This window comes from Rhinopithecus bieti, unplaced genomic scaffold, assembly GCF_001698545.2.
Source record: "Rhinopithecus bieti isolate Rb0 unplaced genomic scaffold, ASM169854v2 scaffold_28456, whole genome shotgun sequence".
Classification (NCBI taxonomy): domain Eukaryota; kingdom Metazoa; phylum Chordata; class Mammalia; order Primates; family Cercopithecidae; genus Rhinopithecus; species Rhinopithecus bieti.
This window is the reverse complement of record NW_016812403.1, coordinates 307,357-325,287: the sequence shown is the minus strand read 5'-3', so window position 1 is coordinate 325,287 and position 17,931 is coordinate 307,357. Positions and strand designations below refer to the sequence as shown.

The following is a 17,931-nucleotide window of genomic DNA, read 5'->3' as shown; positions in this document are numbered from 1 at the left end:
TGTTTTCTTCACATAGCTCCCCAGGTATTGAGATTGTCAGAGTGAGAAGAAAAGAGTACTGAAGACAGAAACCCAGAAAGTCTTTACGTAGGGGTCTGAAAGCAGAAAAATAATTTTTTTTTTTTCTTTGAGACAGTCTCGCTCTGTCGCCCAGGCTGGAGTGCAGTGGCGAGATCTCGTCTCACTGCAAGCTCCACCTCCCAGGTTCACGCCATTCTCCTGCCTCAGCCTCCCCAGTAGCTGGGACTACAGGTGTCCTCCACCACACCCGGATAACTTTTTTGTATTTTTAGTAGAGACGGGGTTTCACCGTGTTAGCCAGGATGGTCTCGATCTCCTGTCCTCGTGATCTGCCTGTCTCAGCCTCCCAATGTGCTGGGATTACAGGCGTGAGCCACTGCATCCGGCCAAGATTTTCAAACTAAGCTTCTATGGAAGACTAGAGTTCTAGAAACGTTTACAATATGCATTAATAAAACAGCAATTTATACCACTTATTGCATGATTACTAAGTCCCAGGCAATATGATAAGCCCTTTATATTTATTACATCATTTATTTATTTTTATTTTTGAGACAGAGTCTAGCTCTGTCATCCAGGCTGGAGTGCAGTGGCACAACTTTGGCTCACTGCAACCTCCAGCTCCCGGGCTCAAGCGATCCTTCTGCCTCAGCCTCCCAAGTAGCTGGGATTACAGGTGTGCACCTCCATGCCTGGTTAATGGTTTTTTTTTTTTTTGTATTTTTAGCACACATGGGTTTCACCATGTTGGCCAGGCTGGCCTCAAACTCCTGATCTCAAGCGATCTGCCCATCTCAGCTTCCCAAACTACTAGGATTACAGGTGTGAGCCAGGCCTATTACCTCATTTAATACTCATAACACTTCCCCAAGAAACTGTGGCCCAGGGAGAAGTAATTTGTCCAAAGTTAGCTAGGCAGATTCAGGATTTGAACGCAGGTTATCTAATTCCAAAGTCTTTCTGCTTTTATATGTTTGCTTTTGCAGGGAAAAATTGTTTACTATATGGAATTAGCTCAACTTTAAGTTTTTCTCCCATGTGTGTATTAGACCTTTGGAACATGCCACTGTTTTTTGTTTGTTTGTTTTTTGAGACGGAGCTGGAGTGCAGTGGGGCGATCTCGGTTGACTGCAAGCTCCGCCTCCCAGGTTCACGCCATTCGTGCCTCAGCTTCCCGAGTAGCTGGGACTACAGGCGCCCACCACTGCGCTCGGCTAATTTTCGTATTTTAGTAGAGATGGGGTTTCACCGTGGTCTCGATCTCCTGACCTCGTGATCCACCCGCTTCGGCCTCCCAAAGTGCTGGGATTACAGGCGTGAGCCACCGCGCCCGGCCCGCTTATTTCTAACAGAATCTAAACTGTGAGCTCATCTCCGGAAGGAAATTTTGCCTTTTATCGCCTTATTTCCAGGGCCCAGGATATAGTTCACACTCCATACATGTTTGTTGAATAAATGAATGAATGTGTGGATTTGGGATCTGAACCAAAATTTGTAGGTTTTGTTATTTTAAGTTTAATATTTCAGTAATGTTAGAGTTCTTCTCCGTGGAGAGCACCACTTTTCAAAAAGGCAGGTGCACTGGAATCATGAGGTGGACAGGAGATTTGCTGGGGCTGTGCAAAGAAGGGTTGATGAAGAAACAGAATTAACCAATTCAGACGATATATTTCCCCAAAGAAGGCAATGAAAGTAAAAAAACAGACGTGGATCAGTTGCGCCCATCTCGAGGAAAGAGACAAGACAAACATTAATAAGTTTACAGGCTGAAGAGAGATCACCAGTAAAGAGGTGAAGAAGGTGCAGATGGAGGAGACAGATGGGATTAATACGGGGCGAGACTCAGGGAAGGTGAGGAGGAGTCCTGGGGAACTAGCCTTAGGCAGAAGGGACACCTGTTCCTCTGAATCTGGGCAAACAAGGGCTGTCAAAGATGCGGGGAGGTTTTTGGCAGAGTGAAGGGAAGGAGAGCACAGGAACAGGACGTCATGGAGATGAGAGCAGCCCAGTAAATGAAGTTTCTCTTCCAGCCCTCACCATCTAGGGTCATGGGTCAGGAAATTTAACTCCAGAACTCTGCAGATCGATATGGGGTACGAAACTTAAAAACAAAGAAAAAAACTACTATCTACTATCATCATGGCTTCATTTTAAATGGAGGGGTGGCATTTAACACACCAACAAAAGTAGAACGGGCATAACCTAGGAATAAATCTACTCGGCTTTATGACCAACTCACTCCGTTCTTATTTTTTTCATTTCGCCAGGGAGGATGACTCCTTCCTACAGGACGAGTGCGTGGGGAGCGCAGCTCCAAACCTCCCACGCCGGCAGCCGCTCGCCATTCCCGCGGGGCGGGCGCTGAGCCTGGCAACACAAGGGCGCCGCTCCTGCGCCCCGACAGCCGGCCCGGGCTGCCATGTCGCCCCGCGGAACAGGCAGCGGCTCGCGTGTACCGGGCAGCCAGCGGGGCAATCCGCCCCGGGCCAGCCTCGGTCCCTGCCGAGGGCCAGCGGGACGCAGACCCCGGCGGCCGCATCCCAGAGCCGAAGGCGCCCCTCCTCGCCCCGCCCGCCAGAGGCCCACCCCGGCCCCTGCCCCGCCCCTCCCGGCGCCCCCTTCAGCGCCCTTTCTCGGGGTCCCCGAGCGGAGCGACCCCGGCGGGGCAGCCGGGGTGGGGGCAGAGGTGACAGCTCGCTATTCCCAGTGGCTGCGTGCCCTCCTCCAACAGCTCTGTCCCATGGGTGTGGGGACACTACCCTCGTCTGAGCTCCGCTGCACGTACCCGAGGCTCTGGGTCCCGGATGCCCGAGGGTCCGGGTGCCCCAGCCCACCCTGGGAGTCGGGCGCTCGCGCCGGTCCTCGCCCCCGGAGGCCCGCTTCTCCCGCAGGAGAGCGAGGGTCAGCAGGCGCTCATGCAGGGCCACCCTTCGGGCGCCCTACCTGTCATAGCTCCAGCGGCTGTAGGACAGGGTACGGTGGCTGCTGACTCCCTCCATCGCCGCCTCTGGCTCCGCTCGGGATTCAGCGGGCGGCTGCGGCGCTGGGCTCGGGGCTGGCTCGCTAGCTGCTGGCCGGGCGGGGACGCGGGCGGAGGACTGTACCATTCGCCCCCCGGGGGGTGACCCCCCCCCGGCTCTGCCAATGGCGGGGACGCGCGACTGCGGGGACCCGGGCCCGTGAGGCCCCTCCCCACGCTCGGGTCCCGCGGGGGCGCGGCTGTGGCAGCCTGGGCTGCTTATTTATTTATTTCCGAGGTGTGCTCCGCGTCGCCATGACAACCGCTCCTTCTTTTCCGGCGTCACTAGGGCACCGCCTCTTTCAAACCTTCCCGGGACAAGGTTTGCTAAGAGGCTGCTCCGGCTCCTGCTTTCTTGGGAGGCCCGGATCCGCTCTCGCCACTCGGGGCCCTTCTGCAGAGGCGCCCTCCTTTCCGGTGTGGGAGTCTTCAGCCAGTCTCCACAATCAAGTTCCCCCCTTCTCAGGAATGGAAATAGCCATCCCCCAGTTTCCTAGATTCTCGCCGTCTCCCCGCCCCTTCTTCCCCCGGGTGGAAGTCTTGAAACCACCGTCCCCTCCTCTCTTCAAGCTGCCTCCCTCCTTGCTGAGAATGGAAATCCAGTACTCCCTCCCTCTCTCCCGGGTGGATTCCCTCGGCCCTGCTATCTGGTCTATTACGGCCCTCTTGGGTTCCGAAGACCAAGCTCTGTAAATACTCCCATTTCTAGGCCACCTTGTTCTGTTTATGTCCCTTTGTGCTTTCTCTTCATTACTACTGAAAATCCTTTGTAAAAAGTCCGGGTGTCTTGGCTCAGCCAGGGGAGAGTTTGTCTGACAGTGACCCAGGGAAGGCTATGGCGAGAAGGCACGTCTGGGTGGGGCGGGGTGGGGCAGGGAGAGCCAGCTCGCGCCTTGTTGTCTGCCAGGGGCCCCTAGTCCCTTCCCTTCCCGAACCACCTTAGGCTGATGGCTTTAGGGATTTACAGGTATAATCTCCTTGCAGAGGTCACAAGAGCCTAAGAAGGACCTTTCGGGCAGTTGCTGTGGGGTGGCTGGCTAACTTCACGCCAGGGTCAGGGTCGGGGTGAAGGTGCCGACGTTCCCAGGAGGTTGAAGTGCGAGGAGGGGAAGGTAAGATTTGCGCTACACTAATCCAAGGATCCTGACAACTCCTGTGAACTAGAGTTAACCCTATGGGTTACAGAGGTTGCAACTGGCAGTGCACCTGTTGCATCCAGCCCGCAATCACAGGGGGGAAAAATATACTTTTCATTGAATAAATTGACAACACTTAAAAACTGGGAGATTTAATAGAGCTAGCTTTTTATCCTCTCTTGAAAACTAAGAATGTCTGCCAGTGCTGGGCCTGTCTTCCGCATGGCAGGCATAGAGCACAGAAGTGGCTGGCCTCTGCACCGGGAGCAGGGACTATGTTGTTCTATAAGCCTCTGGCCCTAGCTGGCCAGCTTTTCTCACTTACATGACTTGCTTGGTCCTTATAGCTTTTACGTTTGCCACTTCTGTGCAATATGGCCATATCTATAACCACTAAAGTACCCAACTTGTTCATAAAGCTACTCAAATGCATCATTAACCAGTATTTACCAAGGGCCAGTTACTGAGCAAAATGCTTTATGTACCAGGTAGACACTATTACTGTCTCTTGTGGAGTTTACAGACTGGTGTGCAAGGACTGACTCCCCCAAAAAGCCAGTATTCCTGAACCACATCTTGATGGTGAGGCTCTTGGTACACCCATGACCTCAGCAGTAGTGGATTGGAACTCCAGAATCAACTTGTTGTAACTGTGTGAAGCCTTATTTCATTGTTTAGCGGTAGGGGTCAGAGGTGAGCTTCCCCCTCTGGAGAATGCGTGGGGGTCTCCCACAGAAACTGCAGGACCAGAGGCTACTGCTCCTGACCCATATGTCATAAAACAAGTCCTAAGGATGTCCCTTCTCCAAAGGACTGGCTCCCCCACCCCAACCCATGCTGACTCAGAACCAGCAGTCACAGAGGCCTCCTAAGGCTGACATTTAGGCACTGGCTGCCAGCCCCCTGCAGACTCCCTTGGTGAGGCCACAGTAGCTACAAGAGCCAGTAAACCTGCTACTGTCTCTTATAGCCTCCGCTTCCAGATCTGATACCCTCTAGAAGTACAAACAAGAAGTCCAAGGCCAGGTGTCCTGAACCAAGGCTGAAAGCTGTAGAGAAGCTACACCCCAGACATCCTTAGGAGAACTCTGGGCTGGGCAGATGGAAGAGCCCAACAAAGCTATAGAGGTAGGACCTTTTGACCCTTATCAATGCCAGGAACGGTGCGTCAGCAATCTGTAGGAGGAGGATGTGTGGCACTGTGAAAGCATGGCCACAAAATCTTTGCCATTCCTCTCGTTAAGAAGCAAGATCTGTGTTACCTCCCCTTTAATCTGGATGCTCTGTAACTTCTGAGGTTAAGTAATGAAAGGCCCTTCAACATCCCCTGTTCACTGGACCCCTGAGCTAACATGTTAGAAGTCTGACTACTGTGATGCTGCCATGCTGTGAGAAAGCCCAAGCTACAAGGAAAGGTCATATGTGGGTGCTTCAATTGACAGTCCCAGCTGAGGCCAGCCTTCAAGTCCCCACAGCCAGACACCAGACATAGGACTGAAGAAGCCTTCAGATGATTACAGCCCCTAGCCCTTTAAGCCATCCCCAACTGCTTGAGCCTTCCAGCTGAGCCCTAGACATCACAAAGGACAGACAACTCATCCTTGCTCTGCCCTGACCTGACCCAGAGAATCTGAACACTATGAAACAGTTGTTGTTTTACACCATAGATAACCAGGCAGGCCGAATTCATCTCAGAGGAACTGGTCCTTTTTCCTTGAAAGCTGATTCATGGCCCTTTGGTTATGACAGGAAGGGTCCCAGTTCATTTGCAGAGAAGAGCTGCAACAAGGAAACTGGATTGCTCTGCACAGAGGAGCAATAGGAATTCAGGAGTTGTCTTCTTGTAGCTAAATGATGAGTGGTAGGGGTAAGATTGGAACTGGGAGAAGAGAGGATACAGGAGAAAAGCTTGAGTAAGAAGATGAAATGGTAGAAAGCTAGATTCTAAGAAGGAAAGGTGAGAAATTCTGAGGGTAGGAATGGCCAAGGAACTCGAGGAATGGCGATGTCTAATGTTCTATTTTAAGTTGGTTCCTGCTCCTTGGTGCTGCTCTATTACCTCCAAACTTTCAGAAAAAGTCTGGTGTGTATATACCACCACCTCCTATGAATGGTGCTTAGGGAATGCAGAAGGTGGGGCACTGTCCACAGTGGGACACTTTGTGGGATAAAGTGGAGTACGAGGATGGCAACCCTGGCAGCTTGTTGGAGACTGAGAAGTTAGGAGCAGGAATGCATATGCAGAGGAGACCAGGAGAGCATGCCCCTTCCCAAGAATCCCTGGGCATGTCAGTGAGCATACTAGACTTCCCCAGATGAACAGAGACAAGCTAGAGATAGTCTGTCTGGATTTTGAAGGAAAGTGTAACCTTAGAAGGCTGGAAGCTTCAGATGTGAAGATGTGAGGCCAGTGGTCCCGGAATTAGGGGTCTGGCTACTCTGCAGTAAGCAAACAAGCAATGAAGAAACCCAAAACCAGGACCTAGGACCAAGGACCCACCATGGCAAAATGAGGAAAAGGGACCTGGGAGTCTATGTCCTCAGAGAATAAAACCTGGGAGGAAAAATCCCTTGTTGCAGCAGAGATGGAAAGTTATAAAGAGAAACCACTTCCTAGGCTAAAACATGGTCCATTATCTCCAGAGTAAAACTCTGGGGAAAAAATAATTCTGCTAGCTAGAATGAATGTGCTCCTAAAACCCACCCTTTCCCCTTAGTTTCCATCCCCACTGCCACCACCATGTTTTACCCCAAGGAGCAATGGTTTCCCTTTAATATTCTGTGTTTAACATTCCCTTTAGCACAATCCCTGTGTTCCTCTAGTGCAGCTAGGAAGGGCTAAAATTAATTTTAGAGGAAAGATTCAGGAAAATAAAGAGTTATCACATGAAATGTATAAATGCAGGGCCTGGGACCCTGCACCATTCCACTGGCCATCTGCAGATATCTATACTCTGATTCCAAAATGTGGACTTACTACAGGATTTCTTTCCTAGATATCCTGACAATGCCCAAAGTCAAGAGGTGAAGAAGCTCATTTCTATTCTGAGAGACAAGCTTCATGTCCAGATGACTAGCACCTTGAATGGCCTCACCAATTGATGGTCCATCCCTACTCTCACACTCACAGAGGGTGGCTTCATCTTCAGAAGCCCATCTGAATAACCACATTGCAATCTAATCACTCCTGCTATGGACTGAATGTTTGTGTCTCCTCCAGATTAATATGTTGAAAACTAAATCCCAAAGTGATGGTACTAGGAGTTGGGGCCTTTGGGAGGTGATTAGGTCATGAGGGTGGAAATGGGATTAGCCCCCTTTATAAAAGAGGCCTGAGAAGCCCCTTCCACCAAGTGAGGATACAGTGAGAAGACCAACATCTATGAACTAGGAAGCAGACCTTCACCAGGCACTGAATGGTGCTGGCACCTAGATCTTGGACTGCCTAGTCTCCACACTGTGAGAAGTAAATTTCTGTTTTTGTTGTTGTTGTTGTTGTTGAGACAGAGTTTCTCTCTTCTCACCCAGGCTGGAGTGCAATGGCGCAATCTCAGTTCACTGCAATCTCCGCCTCCCAGGTTCAAGCAATTCTCCTGCCTCAATCTCCCGAGTAGCTGGGATTACAGGCAGCTGCCACCATGCCTGGCTAATTTTTGTATTGTTAGTAGAGACAGGGTTTCACCATGTTGGCCAGGCTGGTCTCGAACTCCTGAGCTCAGGTGATCCGCCTGCCTGGGCCTCCCAAAGTGCTTTGTAAGTTGAAATTCTACCATATCTATTTATAGTTGCATGACTGTATGCTGCAATCTGTATAATCGTAAGAGCTTTTAATTTAATGTATCAATTACTAAGAACTTTTAAACAGTTAAATCTGAAAATAGATGGGCAGTTAATTCAAGTAAGTATTAAGAGAGAGTTACTCAGGTAACTTTAGAAAGAAAATCACATTCTTTCTGAAGCCACAAATATTTATAATGATGTAAATAATAAAAGGCAGCATATGGGAAGAGCTGGGACAATAGAAGCCCCAGGGAAGCCTGTGGGGGTCCTGCGGGTGCTCTGCTTCCAGCATGGAGCCAGAGGTGGGCCAGTCAACAAACGCTAATGGTCCTAAAGGCAGGGCCCTCACAGTGTTTCATTTCCTTAGCTTGGTGTCAGAAAATGCCATAGAAAGTTCTGGGCTCCCCATGAGGCCGATTAAAGGGATAAGAGGACAGGTGGACGCAAATGGGCTTCAATGTTTGGGTGAGGAAGATGCAAAGTATATGAGCCAGGTGAGTAGAGAGATGACTCCGGGATGGCAAACATGAGTAGAGGTAACAGCATGCCAATGAGGACCAGGTGAGACAAGGTAGTTCTATGGAGAAGATGATCAGGGATCAGATACTTTCCTTTCTCTAGGTAGCAGGATGACACAGAAATCCCTCTTTATCAGCAGTTTAGGAAATGGAGTGTCAGGGGTCCCCCAAACCATCCCTAGGTTTGATGATTCACTAGGAGGACTCACAGGGTTCAGCACAGAGTTGTATTTATGACTGTAATTTATTATGGTGAAAGCATTCTGTGTCAGTGTCTCCAAGATCCAGCTCAGTCTCCATGATTCACTAGAATAACTCACAGGTCCCAGAGATGGCTGTTATACTCACCATTATCTCTTATTACAGTGAAAGGATACAGAGTAAAGTCAGCAAAGAAGAAAGGCTTTGGGGCAAAGCCAGGAGAAACCACAAGCTTCCAGGTGAACCCTCCCAGTGGAGTTGCATGAGGACTCACTTCATTCACCCAGCAACAGTGTGTGACAACACATGGTGGTGTTGCCGGTTGGAGAAGCTCACCCAAGCCTTGGTGTCCAAAGCTCTTAATGAGGAGTCAGTCATGAAGACATGCAAAGCCTGTGTAACTGGCCTCAGCTGCCCCAATAACTCCTTCTCCCCCGCCCCCAGAACAAAACTAAGAGTTCATCATAAGTCATTTTATTAGGGTAAACTTACCTGGTCAAACTGATACAGCCTCTCCCAAGGACCCAGGCATACAAAAACACTCATCAGTCAGAATATTCCAAGGGCCCCCAAAACTCAAGCACCTGCACCTCTTCTCCAAGGACTGCCTTCACACAGCTGGAACCAATTTGCTCACCTTTAAAAAGAGCCATAGGTACCTAGGATCTACCTCCACGCTGGGATGGCCCTTGCTTAAGCCTGACAGTGCAGGAGCGAGAGAGTGAGGCATTCTTGCCTTGCATGCAGACAACGTTGAGGTGTAGCTTGTACTCCAGAGTTTCCCTGTAGGATGGTGTTGACTCTAACCTCTATGAGACTTTGCCTGAAATCACTCTCTTGCTTGACTTCCTTTTTTTTCTTGTCCTCCTACACCCACTCTTTTACTTGTCTCCCTAGCAGCATTTCAGTGATGTGCTGACACTGGCCAGTTCCAAGAGTTGATTGTTAGCAACTCTTCCCAACTCCATGTTCAGAGATATCCTGTTGGTAGCTTTAAAGTGGTCATGGTGGAAGTACTCACTATAGAGTATTTGTGGAAATTGTTGAATGCTTGATTTATTTATCAAGCTTATTTATTTTCTTTCCATAGAGCCAGTTGTTACTCATTTACTATCCCACCACTGGGCATTTTCTTAATAAATCACTTGAATATAAATGTTTGTTTCAGTGTCTACTTCTGCAAACCCAACCTAAGAAAGAAACTACCTTGGCAGTTGTTTGAGAGTCAGGAGGCTCAGAGACGTAGGTTGAAATATATTTATTATATGAGGCCAGATGATATACTATTTATTTAAGTTATAAGTGGACTAAGGCAAGAAAGGCATCTTCAATGGGATTGAAGCTGAGGTGCTGGCTGCCCCGACTCTTGGGTTTGATGACCTGAAAGTTCAATAGTGCCAGAGATATCTGTGTTAGATAAGAGCCCTGTGCTGAGTCTCTGGAAAGACATGTGGACCTTTTAGGTTTGGAGCTGGACTCTGCCTTCTGCAGCAGAGAACTACTCATATTTGCAAAGAGAGAGCTTATAGTATGCTCATGGGCCCTAAGAGAGCTGGAATACCTCATGTGGGACATCAGGACACTGTGTGACTAGATCTGCCCATAGTAATCTGGGACACCAGTCATAAATTCACCCAGGCATGAACTGGGCATTTTATATTTACCAGTTCACCAGTCAGAAACCAGCAATGTATTGTATGATGACAATGACTTGGTATTAGATACAGACAGGTGCAGAAGGCACAAGTAAACTACATGAAGACACAATTCAAACTCTGTCATCTACCCCTGTTGCTCCAACCTCCTTCCTGTGGGAGTGTCCTGTATCACCACTGCTGTAGGAGGAAAAAATCTGAGCTTGATGTACGCACGAGTTGGCTGGATACGGTGGTGTGAAACAAAAATGAATTCCAGCTGTACTACATATCCACTTAGGAGCGGTTCTTAAGCTGAGTGGAGAGGGACTTCCTCCTAGGGGGAAGACTTGGGCAGTACACTTGCTCATCCACTTTGCATGTAGGGAGGCATGGCCTGAGGCAAGAGTACACATGGACTTCTAGGCACCGGAGAACAACTCACTTGGGAGGTCACAGGCCTGGATGAAGCAAGACTGGAATATTAGAGAAGGAAGTATAGGGGAGATGCGTGTGGATGGACTAATGGGAGTGGGACCAGACTGTGCAGAGCTTTATGCCTCCTGTCAATGCCCATCAGAGAGCATCTGCTGTGCAGGGGGCACTCAATGAGCAGATAGGAAGAAGATTTGTCTGGTGAATATCAGTCAGTTTCAATTCTCAATCAACTAAAAGCTTGGGCCCATGAATGCAGCAGGAAAAAGGCAGAGATGAAAGCCCAACCACAGGGACTCCCTCTCACCAAGGCTTATTTACCTGCCACTGCTGCTGAATGCAGCAGAGGACCCTGGTTATGGTGCCATTCCTTGATGGGACTGCCCCAGCACTTGGTGATAAGTTAATGACATCAGATTCCTTCCGCCCTGAGTGGGCAGCAGTTTGTCCTTATTGACAAAGAAAAGATGGACACCTTTCTGATTTATCTTCATTTCTTGTTGTGCTTCACTAGTGGTTTATAGAGTGTCTAATTTATCAGCATGGGATCCTGCATAATAAAGTCTCAGCTCAAGTGTCTATTTTATGATAAAGGATCATGACAATGGTCTTGCAAAAAAAAAAAAAGGTCTTCTAATATATTGGATTACTTGTAAACAAGGGGTAGAAAGTGGGAGTGGCTTATTAAAGCCTAGGGAAGGAGCCAGCTTTGGGATGACACCCTGTGGATTGGGTCACTGTACTCCAAGATGTAGTGTATGCGCTCAGCTGTCGGATGATAGTGATGTGTTGGAACACACAGGGCCAGAGTAACCAACAGGTAGAAATAGTACTGGCCCCTTTCATCATCACCCCAGTCAGCTCCTTGGGGAAACTGTGCTTCCCATTTCTGCAGCAGGCTTCATTGCAACAGAGGTCCTGATTCTCAGGGGGCAATCTTCCACTGGTTAACATGAGAAGTTTTCCATTGACTCTATTGCTGGGTTGCTTTGGGCTCCTCCTGCCAGTGGACTATCAGATAAGAAAAGTTACCATATTGGAGCTGGCAATCAACCCCCATTCTGAGAAGCTAAAGTGGCTGTTGCATAATGAGGCAGGGAGGATTAATCTGAAACTTGGGCACTGGAGTGTCTCTTGGTGCCTTCATGCTGAGTGATAATGGTGCATAGCCAATCACAGCCAGCAAAGTAGGGTAGTGGCAAGACAGTCAAGGGCCCAGGCTCTCAGGAAGAGCAGTCCAGGCCAGCTTTAGCGTTGCCCAGTCATGAAAGAAATCTGGAATTGGTGGGTTGGAGCGGGAGCGGGGAGATGATGAATATTAATTGTGGCTGAGGACCAGCTGCCACAGGGGGCTATAGTTTATTCCACTAATTCTACTCTTTTTTTAAGAGCTTGCATACTTGTAAAGAGTCCACACTCTTAAAGAGTCAGTGATAGCGTGGACTTGCTAAGGGGGAGGAGCAGATCTGAGCAGTGTAAGGAGGGTACCCTCTCTAACACTGGGGGTGCCTCCTTGATTTCAGCACCATGGCGGCAGACAGCCCCACACGCAGGGCTCGCATCCACCTCAAGCTCTCCTAATTAGCTAGGGAAGGATGTAGACCTGCTGTAGTTGTAGCCTGTAAGTACGAGGAAGTTAGCCAGCCTCCTAGGAGAACTCTTCAGCCAGTGGGATAACTGGCTAAATGCTCCAGCCTTCCAGTCCCTCAGTGGGAGAATTCTGAGGGGTATGTCACATGGTTCCTTGGAGGTTCCTCAGTGGGACTGAGTCCCTGTTGCTGCAGAAATAACCAGCTTAATACCTTCAGTTGCATTAAGTTCTTCCCATCCTTGTCTCCATTTGCTTTTGCTTCTAAGATCATATTATGGGTTAGTTTTGTCCCCCTCAAAAGATACGTTGAAGTCCTGGCCGGGCGCAGTGGCTTGTGCCTGTAATCCCAGCACTTTGGGAGGCTGAGATGGGCGGATCACCTGAGGTTGGGAGTTCGAGACCAGCCTGACCAACATGGAGAAACCCCATCCCTACTAAAAACACAAAAAATTAGCTGGGCATGGTGGCGCATGCCTGTAATCCCAGCTACTCGGGGGGCTGAGCCAGGAGAATCGCTTGAACCCAGGAGGCAGAGGTTGTGGTGAGCTGAGATTGTGCCATTGCACTCCAGCCTGGGCAACAAGAGTAAAACTCCGTCTCAAAAAAATAAATAAATAAATAAAATAAAAAATAAAATATAAAGGCTTTGGGGGCAGAATCAAAGACCCTTCCTTGATCTCAGACTTCTAGCCTCCAAGACTGTGAAAAAATAGATTTCTGTTGTCTTACGCCACCAAGTGTATGATACAACAGCCCCCTCTTATTCATGGTTTTATCCATGGTTTTGCTTTCTGCAGTTTCAGTTACATGCAGTACAGTACAGTAAGATATTTTGAGAAGCAGGGGAGAGAGAGAGGGAGAGAGACACTACATCCACATAACTTTTATTACAGTATATTGTTATAATTGTTCTGTTTTATATTAGTTGTTAATCTCTTACTGTGCCTAATTTATAAAGTAAACCTTATCATAGGTATGTATGTTTAGGAAAAAACACAGTATATATAGAGTTGGTACCATCCATGGCTTCAGGTATGCACTGGAGGTCTTGAAATGCATCCCGCATGGATAAGGGTGAACTGTTGTACTTATTATGGTAACCATAGGGATTGAATGCAGATCACCTCACATGTAAACTATTTTACCCCAAGTCTTTGCAACATGTTCTGTTGCAAGGGGACCCAAACTATGTTTTCCCTCTAGCTGAATTTTTAGATCTAAATCTGGGGCTCCCATTCTCAGCTAACCATTACCTCTGTCTATCCCTTGCACTTCCAATCAACAAAACAATTTTACTGGGACCATTGGACAGGATCCTATCTTGTACCTCTCACTTCTCTAACCTCCAGAATTTGGCAAGAGTCCCTCACTTTCCTGTCCAGAATTCTAGTATCATGTGGAAAGTCCAGGTTCTCTTATAAGCATCACCCTTTCCCTGGAAGGAAAGCTCCAAGAACCTCATTTTGGTTGTCAGGTCCTGAGCTAGGGTTTCTTCTGGGCAACAGCAGCTCCAAAATTTCTGTATAGAGGGTTTGTAGATTATAATCTGATTGGAAGGGGAGCGGGCCCTAGTTGATTTACTTGAAACTGTGTTATCAAACCACGTTTAGAAATATTATGTGTTTATTTGGAGTGATTTTGGGAGTGGGGATAGAGGAAGATGCTTTGGTTTCATCACTCTGTGGCTCAAAGGTGGCCAAGGGAAGCAGCTCCAAAAGCTTTGGTCATTTTTTTGGCATCATCCTGGCCTCTCCAAAGCAGAAGGTGCTTTGTTGGGCAGGCCCTCAGAAAACAGCTCAGGAACTAAGGGAATGCCACTGGCAACCTTTGGCCTTTAAGTGGTGTAAGGGTGTCCTCTAGTGGCCGTGACTCAGAAAATCTCTGGCATAGAGCAATGCTCCTGAGACTGGTGGCCTGTTAAATCATGGTTGGTTGGGACCAACACTGTGGGACAGAGACCATTATAAAATTAATGGCCATCATCATGGAACAGAAACATAAGCAAAGGGCAGGAAGACCCTAATGAGACAGAAAATACCTTCACAGAACTGACAGACAAGTTGGACCAGACAAACTATCATGTGACAAACATCTAATTCACAGCTTAGATCATTACCATAGGCAACTGCTTGCCTTCTGGGAGACATCGCTGGTGATAAGGGGGACAAATGGAATTTTGCCAGCTCGCAAGGATTTGCATTACTGAGTATGCATGGATTCCTAGACTTTGCAATTAGAAGCAAGTCAATGCTGGCAATTAGATTTATATCTTAAACAACCTGGGTTCTCTTTGAACACCCCTGGAAATGTTGACTATAGCTAGTATGTGGGGAAAATGCTAATTTCTTCATCATATATGTTCAGAAGTTGAAGTCATAGTTATAGGCTGCAACAAGTAAACTTTCAGTAAGAACTGATTCCTCGATGTTCTAAGGAGAGTGGAGTGAAGCTTGTTGGGGTTAAGTCTGGCTGTTGTTGGCAGCTCTGTGGGTGTTGGGAGGGGAAATGGTCTATCTGGGATGGGTGGGGCAGAACCAGACAAGACACCAATACCCTGCTAAAGCCCTTGTCTCATTACATTGTCCTGTCTCAGGGCAGGGAAGACTCAGTTTACCTGTTCAATCCTTCTTGCCAGAGCAAAAATCCAGCAAGACTCCCACACTTGCTTCCCTTCATGGGTCCACAGATCTCTGTGGACTCTCCTCACTCACGAGGGACAAAACTCTAAAATAATTCTGTCTCTTAGGATTCCAGCAGAGGTCAAGGCCTCACTTCCCTTCAAGCAGCTCACAGGATCAGGAGGAGCCATAGATTGTGGGTGGGAAAAAGGAACTGCAATCAGGTTCCCATGTCCCTAGAATCTCGTTTACTCTTCAAAAGTTAATTTGATTGAGTTCATTTTCATGAAGGCTCTGGCTTGGACAATGGAGGAGTGGGGGAGGTTTACAGTTTGGGCCTTGGAGGGCAAAAAGTGGGATAATATTGTCTCTGGTCCCCTCTCAGTTTCCCATGCCCTCCTTCAGTAGTGTCTGAATCCTGTGGAAAGGGGGCATGCAGAGCCAAAGGTGTATTTTCATGATGGTCTCCTTCAAACTCAGAGGTTAAGCAGCACGACGTGGGCTTCTCAGGTCACAAAGTATGACACAGAACTGGGGAGAGAGATTGACCTAAAGAAGCAGAAACTCGGACATTTACGTCTGCACACAGCTGTTGACCATGGAAGATATCTATTAGCACAAAATCAGAAAGAACCCATATGCCCAACACTAAAAGATCATTTAAGTAAATCATAGTTTACTCATATAATAGGAACCTATAAAACTATTTAAAATAAGGTTTTTGAAGATTTAATGACCTGGATAATATTCATTCTAAAATGTTTAGTTTAAAAAAAGACAAAATACAAAATTTGAAACATTGTTTTAAAAAAAGTTGTTTGCAGAGAAAAGGGACTGGCAGAACATGTTAACAATAATGATCACTGAGGGCGAATTTGAATTATTTACATTTTCTTCTTTCTCTTTTTTCTATATTTTCCAATCCTTAAAAATAAATGTTACTCATAACAATAAAAATATCATTGTTCATGAAAGGATTGAGATTTTGTGAGCTGGTTTGCCCTCCCTGTCTGGCCCTAACAGAGAGCACACCAAAGTCATTGTAAGGTCACACATATCCCTTGTCCCTTGTAGAGGTGGTGAGAATACAGTGCAGTCCCCCAGCAGGACCAATTTAGCAACAGGAACAGGGTTATCCCGTGCCCACCCTCTGCAGAGAGCAAAAAGACAGGCTCACTGTGTGTGCTTCACCTGCTCCAGATGGAAGCACCGACCCTGGGATCACTCCTGAGCTGCCCCTAAGAGGAAAGGGGCCTCAATCTCTCCCTCCTCCCACCATCTGGAGATAGACACAGCCTCCAAAACTGCCTGTTTCCCCTTTTTCTCTGACCACCCCCCCAGTTATCATAAAGTGTATATTTATTCATTCAATGCTAACACAATATTTGGCAAATAAAAGCAGCCCAGTGAATGCTAAATGAATGAATGATGCCTATGGAGCAAATGCTGTTAGTGTACCTGGGGTCAGTGGGCCAGTGAGATGCTTTAGGGACTCATTGCCACCTGAGATTAATCTGCTTGCTGGGTCAGGGAGCCCACAGAGACAGAGTCCTTACAGAGCCAGTATGAACAGAGAGTCAGTGTTCCTGGGGATGATGTGTTCCCTCGGGGTTGCCATGTTCCCTTCTAAGTGATCAAGGTGCCCCTGAGGTTGGGGTTCCATGGGATCAATGCATCCATGGGCTTGGTGTCAGGTTGTCCACTGGATAAGGGTTCCCCTAAGGTAAAAATGCTCATGATCTCAGTGTAAATTGAAGCCCATCCAGGAAGGTACAGGAACATACCATTTATGCCTATGAAGCTAATATTCTCTGTCAAAGCAACCGTCAACCAAGTTCATTGCCACTGGGTAACTGGTGCTGAAAAGATTCTCAGGGGAATAGAGAGTAAGTGAGAAATGGTGGGGTGGTGGGCCCATGGCTTAGTAGAGCAGGGTGGTTGGCATGGTATGTGGGACTGGTTGAAAGGATCAATTAATTTAGGTGGCTCTGGTGAGTGGAATGATGTGATATAATTTTAGGAATAAAATGGATTAGTAATTTGAGGGTTCTAGTCAGGAAAATGATTGGCTAGGGAGTTCTTGGGAAGCTGTTTGAAGGACTGGGTAGAAAGAGATTTGGGTAAAATTGTCGACAGCCTCAAAAAGGGAAATTACTGTGGTAGGGTGGACAGGCAGCTGGGGGCGAGGAACTTTGGAACAATACCTTAGTTATAGGTGTTGTGGGCTTGTTCTAATTTTCTATATACTGTGGAAATTCCACCTCAGCCGTAACTTCCTAACCGCTGTCAATGGTCACTGCTTCTACTTCCTGCTCAGCCTGTACTCCAGGTTGGGCAGGTGATGGGACAGCCTGTCTCAGGAGTGCTGGGCCACTGTTTCTCTTGTGTGTTTCTGCCTCTCCATTTCCTGGGCCTTATCCCGCCCTAGGACATCTTTACTGCTCGTTTGGACGACTCCAACCATCTCTCAGACTGCCAGTGGTGTGATCACCCTGAAAGGCACCCCTGCCCTCTCTTCTGAAGCTTCTGGATGCTCCTTCAGCTATCTTGGTATCGACATGCCTTCACAGACCATTCTCTTAGTCTCTTCATTGTGTCTGGGCCACAGCTTGCCTCTGCCTTGTTCAGCCTAGTCTCACTTCCAGGTATACCTCTTGGCCATCCTGTAAGCTCTATTCCAGGCCTCTGGTTCCATTTCCTCAGTGAAATGCCTTCTCTAGGCTCTTGTAGCCGTCTACAATCTCAGTTCCAGAAAAGACGTCCTGCTTTTGGCTTTGACTTGAACAAGTTAAGCTTCCTGAGAGGTGGTCAGGGTCTCAGTTCTTCTGTCCTCCACTTCTCAGAAGAGAGTCAAAGCCTCCAGGCTCTGAGAAGCCTCTAAGGAAAGAAGGCAGGGTTGGATTTTGCACTAGGGCCCTGAAATGTTACTCAGGAGGTTGAACAGGGAGTGGAAGAGGCAGGGTAAAGAGCTGTAAAGT

The 17,931-nt window shown here is 47.9% G+C and overlaps 1 protein-coding gene and 1 long non-coding RNA gene across 2 annotated transcripts in view; one reads left to right on the top strand and one right to left on the bottom strand.

The window, feature by feature from the left end:
• Positions 1–3,203, bottom strand: part of TUB (TUB bipartite transcription factor) — an 84,911-nt gene extending 81,708 nt beyond the window's left edge. The window contains exon 1 of the mRNA XM_017896372.1: positions 2,965–3,203. Within this exon, the coding sequence (XP_017751861.1) occupies positions 2,965–3,128 (164 nt within the window). The 5' untranslated portion in view covers positions 3,129–3,203. The remainder of the gene's footprint in view (positions 1–2,964) is intronic.
• Positions 3,204–4,027: 824 nt separating this feature from the next.
• LOC108544942 (uncharacterized) lies at positions 4,028–9,765 on the top strand. The gene is made up of 3 exons (XR_001889983.1): positions 4,028–4,152; positions 5,147–5,304; positions 8,841–9,765. It is a non-coding gene; the product is annotated as an uncharacterized LOC108544942 (long non-coding RNA).
• The last annotated feature ends 8,166 nt before the right edge of the window (positions 9,766–17,931 follow it).